Source organism: Pyxicephalus adspersus, chromosome 5 (assembly GCF_032062135.1).
Source record: "Pyxicephalus adspersus chromosome 5, UCB_Pads_2.0, whole genome shotgun sequence".
NCBI classification, from domain to species: domain Eukaryota; kingdom Metazoa; phylum Chordata; class Amphibia; order Anura; family Pyxicephalidae; genus Pyxicephalus; species Pyxicephalus adspersus.
Window position 1 is genome coordinate 102,661,897 of NC_092862.1, and position 20,503 is coordinate 102,682,399.

The 20,503-nt window shown below is 36.8% G+C and overlaps 1 protein-coding gene across 1 annotated transcript in view; it reads right to left on the bottom strand.

The window, feature by feature from the left end:
• LOC140331354 (prostatic acid phosphatase-like) overlaps window positions 1-20,113 on the bottom strand; it is a 31,212-nt gene extending 11,099 nt beyond the window's left edge. The window contains exons 1-6 of the mRNA XM_072412319.1: window positions 19,935-20,113; window positions 11,585-11,680; window positions 8,102-8,188; window positions 6,455-6,607; window positions 3,854-3,952; window positions 1,461-1,568 (exon numbers count right to left, since the gene is read on the bottom strand). Coding sequence (XP_072268420.1) covers window positions 1,461-1,568; window positions 3,854-3,952; window positions 6,455-6,607; window positions 8,102-8,188; window positions 11,585-11,680; window positions 19,935-20,084 — 693 coding nt within the window. The 5' untranslated portion in view covers window positions 20,085-20,113. The remainder of the gene's footprint in view (window positions 1-1,460; window positions 1,569-3,853; window positions 3,953-6,454; window positions 6,608-8,101; window positions 8,189-11,584; window positions 11,681-19,934) is intronic.
• Window positions 20,114-20,503: the final 390 nt, after the last annotated feature.

Below are 20,503 nucleotides of genomic sequence, written 5' to 3' on the forward strand. Positions count from 1 at the left end.
ATTTTTTTGTTTTTTCTAATATCGCTGGATATGGTCACAAAAGGTCTTTTCCATTGTCATTCTGATGAAGCAGATATACGTTATATGTATATACAGTATGAAATGTAAATTTCTTTTTAATGCCTAAATACATTAAATTAGTATGTAAGTAGTAGAGTTGGGTATTTATCAAGGGGTGCCATTAAATGTTTAATCAATTGATGACACAGGTACTCCCCAGGTTACATAGGGGATAGGGACTGTAGGCTTGTTCTTAAGTTGAATTTCTTGTTAAAGAAAACTGGGTGATGCCAAACATATTGAAAAATAGATTCAGGGATTACCAGTACCTAGTTTCAGAGAACTTGTTTCTCTGAAACTAGTTCATGTCTTTTCACAAATATAATAACATAGAACCAAAATCCTTGTTTAAAGGTTCTGTAATGTACAGGTAGTCCCCAGGTTACATACAAGATAGTAACTGTAGGTTTGTTCTTAATGGAACCTGTAAATTATTTTAATAAATGCAATTATGACAGATGTTTGTCTCAAGATATTATTAGGCAGTGTGGTGTCAGTTACTGTATAAAATCCTCACTGTCAGGGTAATCACAAACAAAGCAAAAAAAAACTCTACAGAGCCTAGACATTTATTGACTTCTGGAGCAAGCCGTGTTTTGATATGCAAAAAGTAACAGCAGCAGAATTTGTCTTGGTCATTAAAGAGTTACAAGATACTACAGACAAGATCAGCTCTTAGGATCACCCACAACTTCAGCCGTGTTTAGCAAAAGTCATGCAAACCACCCCTCCTCCCCAGCAAGCCTCTGTACTGCATACGAGCGAGCGGGGAAGCTCCATTCGTATCTAGAAGTCATCCATATGTCGGATGTCCTTAACTCGGGGACTACCTGTACTAGATAAGGTGAAGGAAGTTTGGATGTGGAACCCACTTTTACACCTGTGGATAATAAAGGGTAGGTTTGGAAAAGGTCAACTTCAGATGTCCATAAACTGTAAATTATTTCAATAATGTCCCAAACTGGTATGTAATCCAAAATAAAAACACAGGGAGCATTCTGAGTTTGCTTAAAAATCTAAAGCCCATTGGCATAGCTCGAATACAAGTAAAATTGTATAGGTACAGTGAATGCAAATCTGGCCCGGTACAGGACAAAGTCTATTAGTATACTGGTCTGTACTTTTTAAATACATAATAGTTCACAAAGACAGAAACATGGCAGAATCAGCAAAGGTAAGACAGGTAAACTTAATATTTATCAAAAGCACTAAGCTCTATACAATGTAATTGTTAACCAGAGTCGTGATTGTTTGCAATGTTTGTTCTCTAAATTTCATATCTTCACCTAAATATAGGGAACTTTTTTTAGGCCTACTAAAAATAACTGTCATTAATTAAAAAAATATTCTTATCCTGGTGTGTTAGCTTTGTTACACAGCACAATATATGTAATATTTACCTCACAAAACAGTGTGTCGTACAGTATCCACCAGATGTAGGGTCCTTTCTGTCCAACTAATTGATCGAATGTGTAGCCAGTACCATTCTGTAAAGTTTTCAGAAAGTCCTGTGTCCAAAACAATAGCATTACATGTACATGAGAGAATTATGTTTGTCAAGCAGTTGTTTATCCAATCCATTATCTGGTATAGATGACCAAATACACTTGAATGTCTAACCAAGAGAACTAAGCCAAGAGAACTTTTTGTTTGAGTTTTGAATAAAAGTTTTTATTTATAGTGGGGGTTTCAGTATTTTTTTTTTTGCTTCCTGTCTTTTTTACGATGTTAGGACCAGGTTAGGAAGTGAAGAATCTTCAATGGCAATTCAAAACTAATAGGGATTCTACTAGCTTTTTATTGCAGGAAGTGAGGGAAAATTTCTCAAAGGGGGGGAGTTATTACCCATCTTTTTAATGCATTATTATTATACTGATAATTACGTACAGAGATTTACTAATGCTAACTGTTAAGACTTTCAAAATTATAAAAAATAAGTGACTGGTATATTAATTGGTTAAAATTAGTTATATTAGGTATTTGGTGGATGTACTGTAATAAAGGATTGGCTTATTTAGACACTATAAGACAGTTGTCGCCAACCTTTCAGACCTCACGGACCACTAAATCCGGACGACGCGGAGTCATGTGTCACTCAAAGGGGAAGAAACTTCCCCCAGAGTGATGTCATGATGCCAAAAGCCATCAACTTTCTCATCGTGGTCTCAGACCTGCTTGCTAAACATCAAAACTTGTGTCCACAGCCCTGCGCTACTGTCCCCCTAGGATGTTTAGCAAGCAGGTCTGAGCCGAAGATGGGAGAGTAAGAGAGTTGTGTCTATACAGGGGACAGAGCCATGGACCACCAAAATTTTCTCATGGACCGCTGACCGCTGCTATTAGAAGACTCGCACTGAGGGACCTATATAAATTGCTATTGCTGGCTATCTTATGAAAATGCTGGCAATCCCGGCTATCCCATGGTTCAGCATTTGAAATAATCTGGAATAAATGTTCAGCATGCACATTCATGTCTGTGAATGATCTGCATATTTGTTCTAGGACAGAACCTAAGGTCATTGAGTAAGCATGACAGCCAGGTAACTAGCATCGTCACAAGTAAGGAGTAAGCAATAGCAGAAGTAAAGTAATTGGACTGAACATGATAGAAATTCCTCTAGTTCAGTGTTGAGTCTTGAGCCTCTTAGATCAGTTTAAGTGACACCAATGACCTTTTTGGCTATCTGTAAGGGTGACATTCTTCCCTTTGGCCAGCAATGTAAGAGGCATTCCTCCCACTGACCGCCATACTAATGTACTGTAAGCTGTGGCTATAGTAATTGGAGGAGGGGTTCCGTAACACCTGATAAGTATTTTAAGGGTTTCCCTATATTTCCCTATATTAGGAATGAATGGCTGCTGTAGTTGCTAATCTATATAATTAATCTAAAAATCTATATAATTAATCCTCACTGAAGTACTATATTTTCTACTTGTGACAGAATTGTCCTGGTTACTTTAGGGGTTTAATTGTCAAGGTGATTTCATTGTCGAATTCTAAATTATTTGTCAAAGTAATTTAGGCAGCTTAAATATAAAGGTAAGGGTAGGTAGACGTGCAGTGTTGAGGTGAATGATAACTGATAAGAATAGGTTGGCTGGATTTAAATGCTATTACGTGCTGAACAGCCTCTACTCAAAGTTCTTGCATCATTCCCAATTAGCTGGTTTTGTTTGAATGAATTTCCCTGATACACAGAGACAAATTATTCCCACAGAAGCATTATAGATTAGTTTAGAAGGCCGCACAGCAGAACAGCTTACTTCAAGGCACAAACTGTGTAGAAGGGCAAAAAGGGGACAGAGATGGGGGGAAGGGAGAGAGAGAAGAATGGCAAAAAATAGGGGAAGAGAGAGGGAGAGGTAAATATATTGGGGTGGGGTGGGGGGTTAATTGTCAAGTGGGACCCCACTTGTCAATTTTGCACAGGCGCCTGCTGTTGACTGGGGCTTAGAAGACTGAACTTCTAGTCTCCTTGGCTTTGATGAGGCAGTTTTTCATGCCAATTTTTCAAGTACCCAAAGGATAATTATTTTTTTAGTATGAAAGTATAAAAAATGGGTAAGATTCGATAAGAAAACTTCATTTGGAGTCCCAAAATTCCTGTTCATTGTTGCTTATATAACAGACTCTGAACTGCAAAAGAAGCTAAATATATTTCAAGTCCATGCAAATTTTGGACTAAAAATTCAGTATTAGAGATGATACATTGGATGTAACACATGCACAAAATTAAGTTTCTTTATGGAAATCATGTAATTTTATTGTATGGCTAATGAAAGATAACCTTACCAAATAAGGCTTCTTAAGTTCGTTAAATATTTCTGAATTAACAGTTTCATTTACAAGTTGATCAAAGCGGGGGCAGGTCTTTGTAGTAATGTGGAGCATCTGAAATAAACATAATAAAATCATCATATCAATTTTTGTTTAATACAGTTAGGTACATTAAACATATTCAGTTCTGACCAACGATTCAGGGATGTATTTAAAAATATTTAGTTGATTGATTTGATCCGATTGACTGATTGATTTACTTTTTCTTAATGTTTTAGTTTTGTTTGCTTGTGTTTTGCCCTTCTTCAATTTCTTAAACTATTCTTCACAATAGCTTGTATTTGCTTTAGAGACATTTTTACTCTCAGAGTCAATTAGTTGGGACTTCATAGTTTTTAGGGTTACATTGTCACCATGATGCTGGGAATGTCTGAGGGACCCAAGGGACAATGTCCCAAAATAAAATAATAAAATGTGTGGTTTTTGCATGGAACCCACTTTTTGTTACTGTTTATGTTAAAGTCCCTGAACATAGTATTGTCACCAATACTATGGAGACAATGGGGAAAACCAGCTTCCTGTGGACTTATTTATGGTCCCAAGCCTAATAAAGGGTCTGGTTTTACAAAATAGGAGGACTCCACACATTTCTTTGGATTTTCCTAATTTACAATAACAAAAAATGAACATCAGTTTTAAAATATTCAACAGCTATGTTATAAATGTTACCAATATTGTACGTTGTACTATACCCATCAGTCAGCCCAGTGCAATCAAACAAGTTTACAATTAGTGTAATTTATGAATATGTTAAATTGTCACGGAAATTATTCTGTTTGACAAAAACATGCTCCTAGGGGTTCCCCTGCTCCCTTAGCAATTTTGATGACAATACTATGTTAAGAGGGTTTGCATCCCACACAAAAATATGGCGACCAGCAATAGCCTATAATAAAATTGACTAATCCTGTCTAAGTTTTAACATTATTGTGGGACAAAATCACATGCTTTTTTTTTTATTTATTTTGGGACATGTTTCCACAAACTCACAAAACAAAAGTATAAATACACCCCCTGGAGTTAACATGAGAGTTATTAATATCTGATTCTGATCTGATTCTGACATTCCACAGATAAGATATTGTCAATGGGAAGACTTTGGAATTGTTGCATATTCTTTTCTGCCAAGCAGTGTACTCAGAAACAGATAAGAAGGTATATTACTGAATGTTTTGTATTGAATGGGATTCTAGTTACCCTACTGCAATGACAGATTACTAGCTTCTTGTATTGGTATGGGGAAATTATGTTCACTGTGCCCCATGACGCGATACAGACAACTTTCTCTCATATGTTCAACCTTTTTACATTTTTCATATGTTCAACCTCTTCGTATTGTTTGGCAACAGGTTTACATAGTTACATAGTTTAACAGTTACTTTTTCTTGTGGTTTAAAGTCCACTGCCAATCCATTATTAAAAATTGGGCTGTCATAGCATAGCATTCCTCCCGGTTAATAGTGTGAACTGGCCCTTAATGTTTAGCATTTCTTTCTTAGTTTTTAGTTATTTATTTTTATTTTATACCTATGCATATGCTGCGAATATGTTGCAAATATTGTATAAGGTTCCTTTCAAAAGCAGAACTCCAGAAAAAAATTACAAAATATAAATAAATATATATTTAAAAGATCTAATAACAACAACTTTTATAGAATGAGCGGCAGTTCTCCGAGTGAAAATGCCTTGTTTATGCCAGAGATCAGATGAGATTTGCCATACTAGTTTGAGCTGATAGAAAGGAAAGAATACCTCAAATAACCACTTGTTACAACAGAGGTATGCAGAAGGGCATTCAGAATGCACAAAAGGTTAATACTTGAAGTTTAGTTGGTACTAAGTTGGCTAAAGCAACAGGAGGCCACACCAGGTGCCACTCATGAGGCTACAGTTCATAACGACCGATCAAAACTAAACAAGAGAAGATTGGAGAAACATTGCCTGGTGAGTCTCAATTTTAGCTGTGACAGATGTCAGTGTCAGAAATTGGCATAAAAAACATAAAAGCATGGATCTATCCTGCCTTTTATTACAATTCAGGCTGCTTATATTGGTGTAAGAGCACGGGGATAATTTCTTGGCATACGTTTGACCCTTTAGTACCAACTAAGCATCATTAAATGTTACAACCCATCCTAATATTATTGCTGACCATGTTAATCCCTTTTTGACCGCACCTTTTAGCGCATTCTGATGGCTACATATAGCCGGATTACATAATGTCACAAAGCCTAAATCATCTCAAACTGGTTACAAGGCAATGTGTTCACTGTACTCAAGTGGCCTCCATGGTCACCAGATCTCAATCCAAAATAGCACTTTGAGATGTGGTGGAACACAAGATTCCCATTATGGATGTGCAGCCGACAAATCTGCAGCAACTGCACAATATTATATGTCAATATGGACCAAATTCCCTGAGAAATGTTCCCAACACCATATCAGTTCATACATGAAGAATGACAGCAGTTCTGAAGGCAAAAGGAGGTCCTGGTATTAGCAAGGTGTAAAACAAACAACCTCTTCAAAAAGAAAATAAAAAAACAGATTACCCACATAATCATTTGCGTAAGGTATTGTATGAACAGGTATAGGTTGCCAGGGAATGCTAGGATTCCAGAGTTGCCTGCCAGTGGGTGGAAACAAACCAGCAAGATTAGCCTGGACACTCATTAATGTACGGTCCACATCTGTACTTCGCACAAACACCTGTTAAAAAAACATTTCATATAATTATTTTATTTATCAATATTATCTCTATAGCACAAACACATTTAAGGAGCTATATATATATTTTTTTTTATTTTACAGTATTTATATAGCTCCAACATATTACGCCGTGCTTTAATAAGTCCATAGTAGTGTCACTAGATGTACCTCAAAAGGGCTCACAATCTAATGTCCCTACCTCCGTCATATGTCTTTAATACAGTCTAAGGTTATTTTAGGGGAAGCCATTTCACCTAACTGCATGCTTTTGGAAGGTGGGGGAAAACCTATGCAAGCACAGGAGGTGCTAATGTGCTAACCACTGAGCCACCATGCTGCCCACAGAGACTATACAGAATATTTTATATAGGTTTTCACTATCAGTTTATTGTTTGTTACACAGCCTTACTGATCCATGTACACATAAGGATCAGTTTAGAGTGGAAGCAGCTAAAAACAGAATAGTAAAAATAAATAGCAGATTATTAGCTTAATCAAGTGAACTAATATTTTTCTATTTTACTACACAAATCATTTTCCAGAGAATTGCTCTATACTACTTTTCCTGCCACTAAATGTCCTTTGTCTTATGATCATCATTATCTAACCCTCATCCTCATCCTCAGCCTGGTACTGGACAGTGAAAGAAAAAGCTGCAAAATAAAGAGATCATCACTCTGATTTCTCTTCATATCAAAATTATCAAAATATCAAAATTCTGGACTAGCTTGCAGGAATGTCACAACAGAATCAGGGGTATAAAATGAACACAACAAAAGTTCACACAAGTGTGTAAAACAAGGGTGTGTTTTTAAAGGGTGCGGCTAAATAATGTACACCAGCAGACCCTACATTTCAGCAGAAAACCCACCCAAAGTGGACCATATATTATACATTCTGATTATACAATGTTTATATGAGCAAGTAGTGTAAGAGTCTGCATATTGAATACAAACTATTTTATTTATTTTAGTTTGTTACACACAGCATTTCACAATATGAACCCAATCACACTCATCATTCTGCAGAATTTCTTTATACCTTATATACGCATTTCTGATTTCTTTTTTCTGTAAATTATTTTTGTTTCTAACTAACTTGGTTTTGGACTATTTTTTACTGTTAACTCTTTTGTATGAAAAACATAGTTAAAAGCCCACCTAAAGACAATCTTGTGATAATATAGTATGATTTTTGACTGATTTTCGCAGCACAATTAAATGTGCTGAAATACCTTTTACAACTAGTGAAATATCTGTCTGTAGTGCAGTGTGCTGACAGAGCTGAGTAGTAGACATACCTCTCTGACTTGAATTATGGAGATCTGTATTTTTTCTTTTTTGCATTATGAAGATGGGGGTTTTTCTTTTTTTTTATAAATAGAGGTTGTTACTACAATGTATATCTGACTGTATATCTATTTCTTTGACTTCAATTGCGCTTTTACCCTAGTTACCTGTAAAGAAAGAAGTAAGCTAAAACATATGTGTTTACCTCCTGTGCGGTGTATGTTTCATTTAGAAACCCAGTATATCTTTTCCTCAGGTATTTTCCTAGTTCAAATTGTTGGTTTATTCCAAGCTGTGAAGAAACAAAATACGTTTTTGTGATAACATTCAGTGTGATGATATTTTATTTTCATCTTCTGCTTTTGAATCTGTTGTCCTGCTGTATGCCAGTGCTATTTTAGCCCTTTTTTAAATACTTTGGTCACATAATTCAAGGCCAAGATACACTGGAGAAGACCTTAATGCTGATCACAATTATAGAAAATTGAAGACAATGACAGCAATGACAGACAATGAGGCTAAGATGAATAGACAGCATTTATAAAGCAATAAGCCCATACATTGGGCCTGATTTATTAAAGCTCTCCAAGGCTGGAGAGGAACTTTCATTCAATTTTTAGTAACTATTTCTAACACTGGACAAGACCAATTTCAAGTTGGCTGGATCACCCAGCTTCACTGATCAAAGTGTATCCTCTCTAGCCTTGGAGAGCTTTAATAAATCAGGCCCAATAGGTCAACAAGGATTGGCTGATGAATATGCCTGCCATGTTAAAGTTCATTATCCCATGAAGAATCATATGTGATATGCAACTAAAAAATTGAAGGGACTGGTGTCACAAAGCCTCCACTAGCAGTAGATACCAAGAATTCAGTTATAAATTACTGTCTAGATGGTATATCACCCCAGTTAAGGTGTTTGAGATGCTCAACAGCCACAGGTACTTTGCTACATATATTTTGGGAGTGCCCTTTATTACGCCCGTTCTGGGATACAGTCCGGTCGATAACACAACAGATGACAGAGATACACATACCAAGCGATCCAGCATTTTTTCTCTTTCAGCACAATTCCTTCTCAGCTAACTTACAAAAGATCAGTGATCAGATACCTGATTGTGGCAGCCTCATCCTGCATTGCTGCGTATTGGTGGAAAGTGGAGCCCCCCCCTCAGTGTGGTTGTGGCTTCGGTGAATTCATGAGATCCATAGAATGGAGGACTTGATCTCCTCGGCCAGAGGCTCTCATTGACATTTTTTAAACATCTGGTTCTATTGGTCTGAATTCTGCTCCTCACAGGAATACAGAGACCACCTGGGCCCTTCCCCACAAGTATAATTGTCCTCCCCCCTTTTTTTTTCTCCTCCTCATCCTTTCCTCCCCTTCCCTACCTTTGTGTTTAAGTTTTATTTCATGATACATTTAAATATTGGATGTTTTTCAATATATCTTGATGTTCACTTCTCCCTGGAAATTAGTTCCACTTGCTATGAGGGTATCAATCTTTCTGGTTGGTATTAGATATTGTTTATTGTCCTTTTAAAAAATTTATTTTTTTTAATTTTTCTTTATTCATTTTGTATACTTACCTATAATATGTGTTAATTATTGCTTTCATTTTTCGCTTGTACTTTTATAATTTATTTTCTTAAATAAAGAATGTTTAGAAAAAAATTGAAGGGAAAACAGAGCCTGCATTTTTCCTTTACTTCTTTTCATGTTTCCATGTAAGTAAATATTCAGCAGTCTTAAAGTATTTAAACTAAACCATTCAATTGTTTCTATAAATATTATTAGATATTAGTAACAATTTAATTAAATGAGTTGTTGTAGCTACAGACATTAATGAAGTCTCACAACCATGTGATATTGTACAGCTATTGTGATAAAAGGTCCAGTATTTTCATACACTAAACATACAGTACATCTTTTTAAAGACTAAATAAACTTTTTTTCATACATTAGCTGAGTCTAAACTGGAACTCCAGTTTTACTTCTTTCCCCGTTTTTTTACTTACCTGTACATTTTTTTTGATGTGCCTATTGCCTCAAATCTTACATTCCTAAAATTCAGAATTCTTCTGGTGACCTGTGTCACTTATCTATGAACCCCCCAACATCTTTTAAACATACTGCAAGATTATTCTTATTATTCCCTAATACTGGCTTGATCTTTACTCAGAAATTAAGCAAGACTGGATAGCTTCTTCTCTAGCCTCCTCAAGCATGGCTGAGCTTTTTCTCAAGGATCACCGATGAATGGAATCCCCTCTAATAGCAGAAGAACTCACCTGGGCCATCACAAACTCTAAGACAGTGAAGGATACATGTCCGGATGGCTTTACATTTTACAAATATATCTTCTGCTACCATTCCTGAGCACCTCTTTTCTGCAGGCTTTAAATCATCTCTTTCCCCAATGCCCATTTCTGAAAGACCTACTAAAGGAAATATTTCAATGATACCAAAAATGGGTAGAGACCCACTCTATGTTATAGATGTAGTCCAATATTACTACTGAAGATGTAAATCTATACTTCAAGATTATAGCGAATAGACGCCTTAAATCATTTCATCCACACTGTGGTGCTGAGACACGTTACCCAGCCATCTCCACTCTTACCCCACCATAAGCAGCACAGTTCACATTTTTATGAAAAATGTGACTACTATTAAAATTTCACCTCCTTATCTCCTTTATTTCCGATATTAGGAAACCCCTCTCATCCAGGTAGCAACAAATACCATGTTTTTTTTCCATTCAAGCCTTACATTACTGATATACAGGCTTTATGCTTCCTTGAGTACCTGTCACACACTCCAACTTTTCCATTGCAATTTTCTTTTTTCCAGCTGCCATTTTCTTACCTCACATTTCATACTATAACGACCTGTTAACTGCGTTTAAATGGTTATGCAGAGATCAAGGACTCGCATAATATGCGGTATCTGAAATCTCTGCAGCATTGATCTAACCTGATCCTGACTCAGTTCTCCCTAAATGGGAAAGGTATTTGGGGGTCTCCTTTATCAGAGACCAATTTTCTTCATTGTGGTTTATCCGGAGGTCTCTAATACATTTTAGAACGAGGTTTCTTCCTTCTGCATCTTGCTGGGGATACATATTGTAAATCACTCCTTATCCATTTGGTTATTGCTGCCAGGGCCTGTATTTCTGCACTCCAACATCAGACAGGGACCCCCACATCAGCCTAGTGGTTTTCCATAATTGACAAGCTCATGCTGATGGAAGCTCTCCCTGCAACTGTGAACGGGTCTGGGGAGAAGTTCAAAAATTGGCTGCTTTTTAAATCTTCTATGTAATATTCAGCAATTTTATTCTATGAAAATGCCAAGTCGGACTGATCTATTCAATGCTCCTGGAGGGATGGGTTTTGGAATAACTTGAAAAGTACTTGCTGGCAATATACAGAAAAGTTTAAGCAGTATGGAGGATATACACATAACACATACCTATATATATAATATGCATAATGCTGGGATTTTTTGATCTTTTTGGTTGTTTTTGCAGTCAAAGTTGGTTAACCTTAAATAAAATTGATAAAAAGTTGACAAACAAAATGACAACATTACAGTTTTTAGGAGATAACTCTAGTATTTAGTATAGATAACGTAATTAGTAAATACCATATAATCAAATAACAAAATAACTTCTTTTGGTCCTACCTGTGTAAGCTGTCCAAACCCATCAGGCCAAGAATCTTCCTTATACTTGTCATTAGGATAACTTTGAACCGGACTTCTGTCACCATGGCGAAACACCTAACAAAGAACATTTATAAAGCAAATTATTGACAGTTTGTGTCTAAATTCCTGTACAGCCAACTGTGACAGATTTGCAAGATTTAATACCAAAGGTGAGATATTTTTTATCTAACCGAATACCAAATCAAGAAGTGATTTAGTTGGCCAGTACAGGTAAACTGCCTAAAATACATCTATACAATACAATAAATGTATTCATAAGCAAGACAATGTTTACTTATATTTTGCCTACTATACAGTCAGTGTGCTTATGTTCAACCTTTTTTCATTTTCATGACATGCCCTTTTTTAGGCGATCACTGGGTTTCTATACTTCTTTGTAATGCATCATATAACAACTGGTGGGTAGGGCCAGCTGGGTGCCCCTGTCCTAGTGCTTATCTGAAGAACCCTTAACCCTTATATAAGTAATGGGATGGCTTTAGGGAGGAATAATACTAATTTCACAATTCATTGAGGCTTGGCTTTTAATCTGGAGGAGTGGGTGCCCCTAAACTGTAGACTGCAGTAGGTAATGCTTGCATGTTATTCTGAGCTCCTGTTATTGAAAGAACTGAAATCCAGTTAATGAAAAAGGTGGGCCTAGAATAGTCATGCTGGTAAATGCCTAGATGATAAATGTTAGACATCCACCAGTCAGGAAATGACACAGATCTGAATTCTGAATTACTGCAGATTTTGATGCACATTGTAAGACGCTCATAGTATGCAGTAAAATCAGTAAGCAATATCTGTACAGGAACAGAACTTGTAACAGCATGAAGATAAAGTTCTGCTTTAAAAGCTTGAAAAGAAAACAATTTTGGAACCAGGTAAATATCCGTGTAGCACCCCTTTGGTATGGAGGTTCCTTAAAAATGGAAGGGGCCAAATTTAGGAATATGCTAGATTATGAAAGTATTCTCCCTTGGGAGTGATGGTTGGCTGTCATAGGGGAGAAAGCCAATCACTAACATCATGGTAACTATTTTTAGGTGGGCACTGCAAAGAAGTTAAAATTATTGAGAATAGAAGCAACAGGGACATCCTCGTCATTTAAGACTAGAAACTAGGGGATAGAGGACTAGACTGGCTAGGCTGGGGTCTGGACAACAGACTGCTGGAAAGATGAATCTGGTTCCCAATGGTTAGGTACTGATTTTGAGTTGCTGCCTTTTGGATTTGAGCTGCCCACTCCTGACACTCTGCTGGCCTCAACCTCTCAATTTCATGTTGAAATTTCAATAAATCATCCCTAGATCAAAGATATACAAGCCTCTGTGAATATGTACGCCATATCGGAAGGAAATCCCTGGAAATAAAGCTTCTGTGGGGTAGGGATAGCTACATTAGTTATCCAGAAGTATGCTGAATGCGGTACACAAATATTGATTAAAAATTGACAAAAAATGTGAAAGACAATGTTTTCCTCACTAACATTAGGCAATAGCTGCTGTACTCAGACACAGCTGCTTCATGTTTTGACCATAAATGGGTCTTTTCAAGCTTTGAGCAAGTTCAAACATCCTATATGAACAGTGAAACATTACCTTCAGGATACAAGGATGTTATTAACCCTAGGTGAATGGAACATGTAAAAATAATAACATTTAGCAGGTGAAAACATGTAAAGAACCCTAAAGTTATAAGAAGGATCCTGTTTAATAATAAAAGAAAACATTGGATATACAAAGTACAAATGAACAACCCACAGGGCTTGAATTGCTGCTGGGTTGTTTGTTTATTCAAAAGGTTTCCAGTTTTTCCAGTCCTTCACTAAGGCTGTGTTCACATTTCTGCGCCCCTACTGATGTAATTTGTGCTGTGCACTGTTCTGAGATGAGGTAGGGCAGCTCATTCATTTGAATAAGCTTTTTACTGCACATCAGTACAAGAAAAAAGAAGTGCATGCACCTATTTTATTCACTGTTGCACCCCCAACACACAGTACATGTGATACTATGTGTTGCTGTGTAATGCACCACAAGTCACCCTGCAAGGTGTGTTGGGGGTATCATTTAGAATTAAATGACATACATTAAATTACATGCATTTTGTACGGTGCAGGACCATACAAGTCACCCATGGTAAGAGTATCTCTCTCCATACCTTTCTGCTAACTTGTAAAATTTGTATACTGTTCCTATCATGTCATGTACACTGTACCGTGCTTTGCACATGTAACCTAAAGATAGTGCATCTTGGCCTCAAAAGCTAGGTACACATGTGCAATAACTGTCGTTAGAAAACGAACGACTAACAACAGATCAACGATTATGCTCTATTATTTTGAACAATCGTATTGTACACAATTCTGTACATGCTGTAACGATACGATCGTTCAAATATATTCCACCAATAATGTACACACACTAGATACGACCGTTTGAACGATGCAGGAAGTGACATGTAAAGGAGAAAGTGTATCACAGAACAATCCACGATCACTGAACGACCGTACACACAATAAATTGTGAACAATCATCGCCCAATCAGATAAGCCAGGACGGTCGCTCGTTTCTAGTGTCAATTCTCATTCATCGGCGTTGTTGTGCACTTTTTTTGTTAACGATTATTGGACGAGCGGTCGTTAGTTTTCAACGATAATTATTGCACGTGTGTATGCAGCTTTAGATGTGAACTTGTGTACTGATTTTACTTGTCTAATGGTGGTAAGAGGAAATAGTACCTTGGAATCTTGCTACCTTGATTGTGTAGTCATGTAATAAACTGTGCGTAAGTTATTAAATTTGTGAGGAATTAGTTTCTAATGCACCCGCTGCAGGGAGGAATTTCAGATCTCTCTCCCTCTCTCTTCTCCTTTAGTAAAAACCTTTTTACAGTATTGCAATAGAGAAAACTGTTGTGTTGCAATGCTATAAACATGCTAATATGAGGAGAGAGCAAAGTGAAAGAGAGATGAGCTCATCAGGCTTCTGCTTCCCCTTCTTCACTTGTAAACTTTGTAAATATTATTCAACTGCAGCAGAACAAATTGAGGTCACCAGCCAGACAGATCTGTATGATACAGCTATGAGAAATGAATGGACAGAAATACATATCTTTGGGCAGATAAAACAGTTTAAACATATGTATTTCAGTTTATATATATTCTAGCAGCTCAGTCAGATGCATATAATTAAATTGCATTGCGTTTCTTATTTTCAATTTGAAAAGGTTGTGTGTGTAACTCAGTTCAATTACTAACTTGAAACTCATCTGACCGGTTTGCTATGTGGCAGAAAAATGATCTGGAATTTCCTAGGACAAGCAGCCAGGATTCAGTACAATACAGTTTAATTGACAGATTACGATTATTATGAAACAATTTGCACTAAAGTCAAAGTAGAAAAAAGCAACGCAGTAAAAGAAAAAGAAGTCCTAACCAGGCAATACACTAAAATTTTTGCAGTGACTCATACAGTGTGTACACAGTACACTGTAATTCTACTAACCCATAAAAGAGTAAAAACAATTAAATGGGCAGCTACACCAACTATTAGTGCAAGAAGAGCTATGTATGCCAACACGTAGCCCTAACAAGGGGAAGTGATTTACTTAGGTAGGGCAAAGGAACATTTGCTTACTGGATCGGACTGTGCTGTCTTATGTTTCTTGACATAACCTGTATTTATACTTCAAACAATGTTTGCAGGTGAATGCTGTGTTTATATGCACAATATGACTGCAGTGAATGAGCAGCAAACAGGTGGCCAATGTCCACAGAACCACTGTCTTGTTTATGACCCTATTTCTTGGTAAAGAACGGCCAAGTGAGAGGAGGTAGGAGGAAGCCAGACATGACCAGGGGGCTAGGAGAAGCATAGGGAGGTTTGAATAAAAGGAAGTTTTTGATAGGGTAATGGAAGAAGGTAGTTGATAGGATGGAAGTTTGGAAAATTAGGAGGTGAAAGTAGGAGTTAAAAAAGGGAGGAAAGAGGGGGATGTTTTAGGAAAGTGAGGGAGCGAGTTTCCCTCCCACCTGCCCTATGTGCTAGGTGAAGGGATTGAGGTGGGGTTGTGGTTGAGGTCCTCGGAGGACATCTTGTAACGGGTGCGGCATAAGGAAGATCCATCAGAGGTGTGGGATCTCCAAAAGATTATGGTTATTTAAGACCACCTTTAAGGTGGTGTTAAGGAGGGGCTGCAAGTAGCATATGCATTCTCGAGCTGGAGGGTTCTGCGGCTGAGAACAGAAGTGATGGGTTTTGGGCCGCAGAGTCTCCGAGGACTCACAACCGGGAAGGAGGAATAGTTTTGAAAGGGTACAAAATTTTAAGATTAAAAGGTTCAGGTTTTTGGAAAAGTGTGATTGTTATTGTTGCTCAGGGATTATTTATAGTTATTTATTGTTAAAGTTATTATGCTTTTGATTAAATGTTTTGGTTATGGAAATGTTTCAAAAAAATTGTACCAATAAAGTGGTCAATATGGCCATTTCCCACAAAATGGACCTGATTAATTAAAGCTCTCCAAGTTTGAAGAAGATACACTTTCATCAGTGAAGCTGGGTGATCCAGAAAACCTGAAATGGACCTGGTCCAGCATTAAAAACATTTGCTAACAAATACCAAATTACTTTTAAGGAATCCATTCCAGGATTGCTGGATCACCCAGCTTCACCGATGAAAGTGTATCCTATCTAGCCTTGGAGAGCTTTAATAAATCAGCCCCAAGGAGTCTGTTAGTGTGATGTTTGGAAAATGAGAAAGGGTGATAAGGAAGTTAAAGATAAGCAAGGACATAAGGAGTGGTAAGTATGGGGAGAGCATCTTAAGCTACGTACACACTTCCAATTATTATCGTTGGAAAACGAACGACGAACGATCCTGCACGATATATACGAACGATCGTATAGCACCGATCCTGCACATAGAGATAACGACACGATCGTTCGTAGATATTGTATACACAATAGATACGATCGTTTAAGCGATAGAGGAACTATGTGCACGACAGGAAAGTGAACGAACGTTCGTTCATTACGCATGCTCAGCCCATGGACGATCAACGAACGGTCCGGTCGTTCGTTTCCAACGAGTTTCCTCGTTCGTCGGCGTCGTTGGTTACTTTTTTACGAACGATTTTTTGCCCAATCGATCGTTCGTCGTTCGATTGGAACGATAAAAATTGGAAGTGTGTACGCACCTTTAGCTACCTGGGTCATGACTTTCTGTATAGATCACAGATTTGAAAATGTTGTAATGTGTATGTCCTCCAAATTGTAATGCCTGCTACCTGTCACAGCCAAATTTTCTGTCCAATGCTAACATTACTATAAAGTGTACAAAACTGTGCTATTTGAAGAACAGAGAAGGAAAAAAGCACTTATTCTGGGAAACTAGTGCTGACAGCTTCTGAAACAATGCAAGCTTGCAAAGAAACCTGGAGGCAGACATTGCTGAGCTCTTTCTAAAAATGGTATTTCATTGGATGTTATACCCAGAACAAGTATGCAATCCAGAAAAATCCTAATCCTATTCTAATCCATTTTTTAATTGTAGGCTTTGCAATCAGCACAATAAAGGTTGAACATTAAGCAAGGCTCGTGTCATGTAGAAAGTTACATGGATTTGTAGGACTCCCTCAGGCATGATATAATTCAATAACTCTCAGCATGATTAGATAGCAATGGCATTTTGAATGTTTCAGTAGTAAAGTAAGCACCTTTACATGTATTATATACCATGTTAAAGTGTGTTACGTAAAGAGAGCCCATTCCAATGCATTGATTGTCAACACACCAGAACCAACAAAGTCAGCTTTTTCCAGTACAGCTTACTACAACACTCAATAGTGGGTTACTACGCATTGTGGTACCACTATTGTACTGACATCTGCATTGGTTTACTGACTTGGGATGTCATGGAAAATGAATGATGCATAATTATGTGCGCTGCGGTAACATGCTCATTAACAGGTTTGATCCAGTGAGGTGTGTAAAGAACTTTACACTTATTGTGTAAAAATGTAATTATCAAACATAGTAGGAAGTTATAACCCCTTTAGCTGCTGAATAAATCACCAGCTGTGAAAATGTTTTAGGGGTATGAGAAGAATTGTTGCAGGGTTCTTCCTAAAGGATATGTGAAAATCTGAACTATTACTCCTCATTTATTTAGTATTGGATGTGATTAGGGTTTCCCTTTACAATGGCTAAAGGTCTTCTCCATTTAAACTCATAGGGTGATGCCATGTAGTACAGAGATTATTTTAGAGTAATAGTTTGGACTTTATGATGCTATTTGCCATAGTAAAAAATACATGCAACAAATGGTAAAGACTGTGGCACATAATATAGCAAAGGATCCTGTGATTTTTAAGTAATTGGGTGACCTAACTGAATAGAAGAACTAATATTATTATCAAACATGATTTACATAGCGCCAACATATTAAACAGCGCTGTACATTAAATAGGGTTTGCAAATGACAGACGAATACAGGCAGTGACACAGGAGGAGATGACCCTGCCCCAAAGAGCTTACAATCTAGAAGGTGGGGAAAGTAACACACAATAGGGGGGAAGATATGTAGTGGTGGGAAGTAGTGATGGTTTCAAAACCAATGTTGCACTGTCACAAATAAGTCTACAAAACATGTGTTAGTTAGATCAGGCAGTTGGCACCTTGGCCACTACTAATAAAATATGTTGTTCTGGTCCTGAGTGGAGATAATCATCATTAAGGAATCGTTTACATATGTCAGTGATACATAGTGGCCATTATACAGCCCATATGTAACCTAATGTTCAAAGTTACAATGTATTTCTCCTGGAAGACTTAAAATGTGTATCACAATAAACCATGTCCTTTTCAAACACCAGTCTCACCTTTCAATGAAACAATTCTTTATCCCTTAGATATCTGTCACTACTATGAAGGAGTCACTTTGTAAATACACTCCAGGCCAAAAGTTCCCAATCCACTCCAAAGTACACATCTTTATACAAAATGTTTATTATTAAAGCAAAGCTGTAGGATTAAGTTTTGAAATATTAATCAGTATTTCCTAGTTTAAATTAAACTAAATCAGGTGACGGTTGGTGACTGACTAACCCAGGAGGAGAACAGAGCAGTCCACATGTGTCTGCATAAACTGAGGATAAACATAACATTCCTAGCTGATCACAGTTCCTTGCAATAATGAATACCATATGCGGACTTATGTGTCTTATTATTAGTCAGTTAACTTCTTATTTTTTTATTGTGTCAGCAACTTCTTGTAAAAATTGTTAGTCTCTAATTTGCCTCCTAAAAATGTTAATTTACCCACAGGCCTAAGGGGTATATATACACAAAAAAGTGATGTTTAAGTTATACTGTAGGTGGATCTTTTGTTGACCATGTCAGTAACTGTTTTTTTTTTAACATCTCCTGTTTGGTGAGATCCCCCTATTATATTTCCCAGCTGTGTGCTATTAAATGGGACAGTTTGGAGGCTACCGCCCACCTTTGCATGTTCCTAGTTTTCCTTCAGAATTGGTAATAATATAAAATAGATCTGGAAGAACTGAACCCCTTCTGAATGGCAGATATGCAGACACAGGAACTCAAGTACAGTGATCTGTCCAACAGAATGCCACAAATATAAGAAAACTTAGATAAGGTGCCAGCAGTATCCAATATGGGTGGGGTGATAAGAAGCTCATTTTTTTAATGATAATCAAACATGCGTACATTGCATATACACTAAGCGCATTCAAGCAATCTATAGGCAAGTTAAGACCTATAGAGGTGGGAGTGGTTGAGGGGTGTTGGTGGTGCTGACAAACACTCAACTAGCTGCAGCAGTAGCATGGATAATGAGCTTCTGGCTGCATAACAACCCAAGTTTATGTGTTAAATCCAAGGAAACAAAAGAATCAGGAATCCAAGAAACTGAATAGTTTTAAACTGAAGTCATAGTACAGACCCTCAAAATAGTATCTCCTGATGAAAACAGGAAATTGCTAGTGCAAACATATAGGCATAGTATATAATAAATGTCTATAAAGTATATAAAAATCCTAAATAATAAAACATTGTAATGCACAACTACAAAATTAGGTAAAGCAACAATAAACACAGTTTTAAAAAATAAACAAAATCATAAATATTACACTAAAACTAAAATCTGCATTATGTTAAATGTTATAGCTATGTGTGTATAACTACTAAAAACATTTACATACATGTCTCCTTGTGCTGTGTAATAACAGAGGAAACATCTGTTTTTGCTATCTATTTACCATCTTTACTTCTATAAAAATGTAATAAACTCAGATAACTCACCACAATAGCAAGTTTCAGATTCTTTTCTCCAGCAGATTGACCGAGTAAAGGAAAGCATACATTCAGGAAAACTAAACAACTTAGTAAGAAATAAATTGAGCGTCTTGCAGCTGTAAATGTAGAAGGCATAGTTAAAGTGTTGCAGAGCATGTGAATCTAGCAACCTTTTGAGACAATGCACTGCATATTTATAAGTGAATGGGGTGGAGAAAGGCGTTTCAATGCCAAAATGAAAGTAAAAGAATCCAACTCAAACTTTAGGCATAGCCATTCTTGCATAATACCTGGCTATTTGTAAAAAAAAGAAATATTTTTTTTTCAATCTGGTTTAAATATGATTGCATAACTGAAAAGGACATAATACATTGTGCAGTAATAAACAACATTAGAGTGTACTATTTTCAACTAAGTACTTTATAAAAGTAACTCAGCTGCACTATTTTAGAACAAATTTTGTTAAATCTGGGTAGCGAAAAATCCAGAAAGAATAAAACCTGCATGATATGTCCTATAATATTTACTTTTCTGTTCCCTATCCCTATCTGTTTTGTTCCAGTACTGCAATCTCT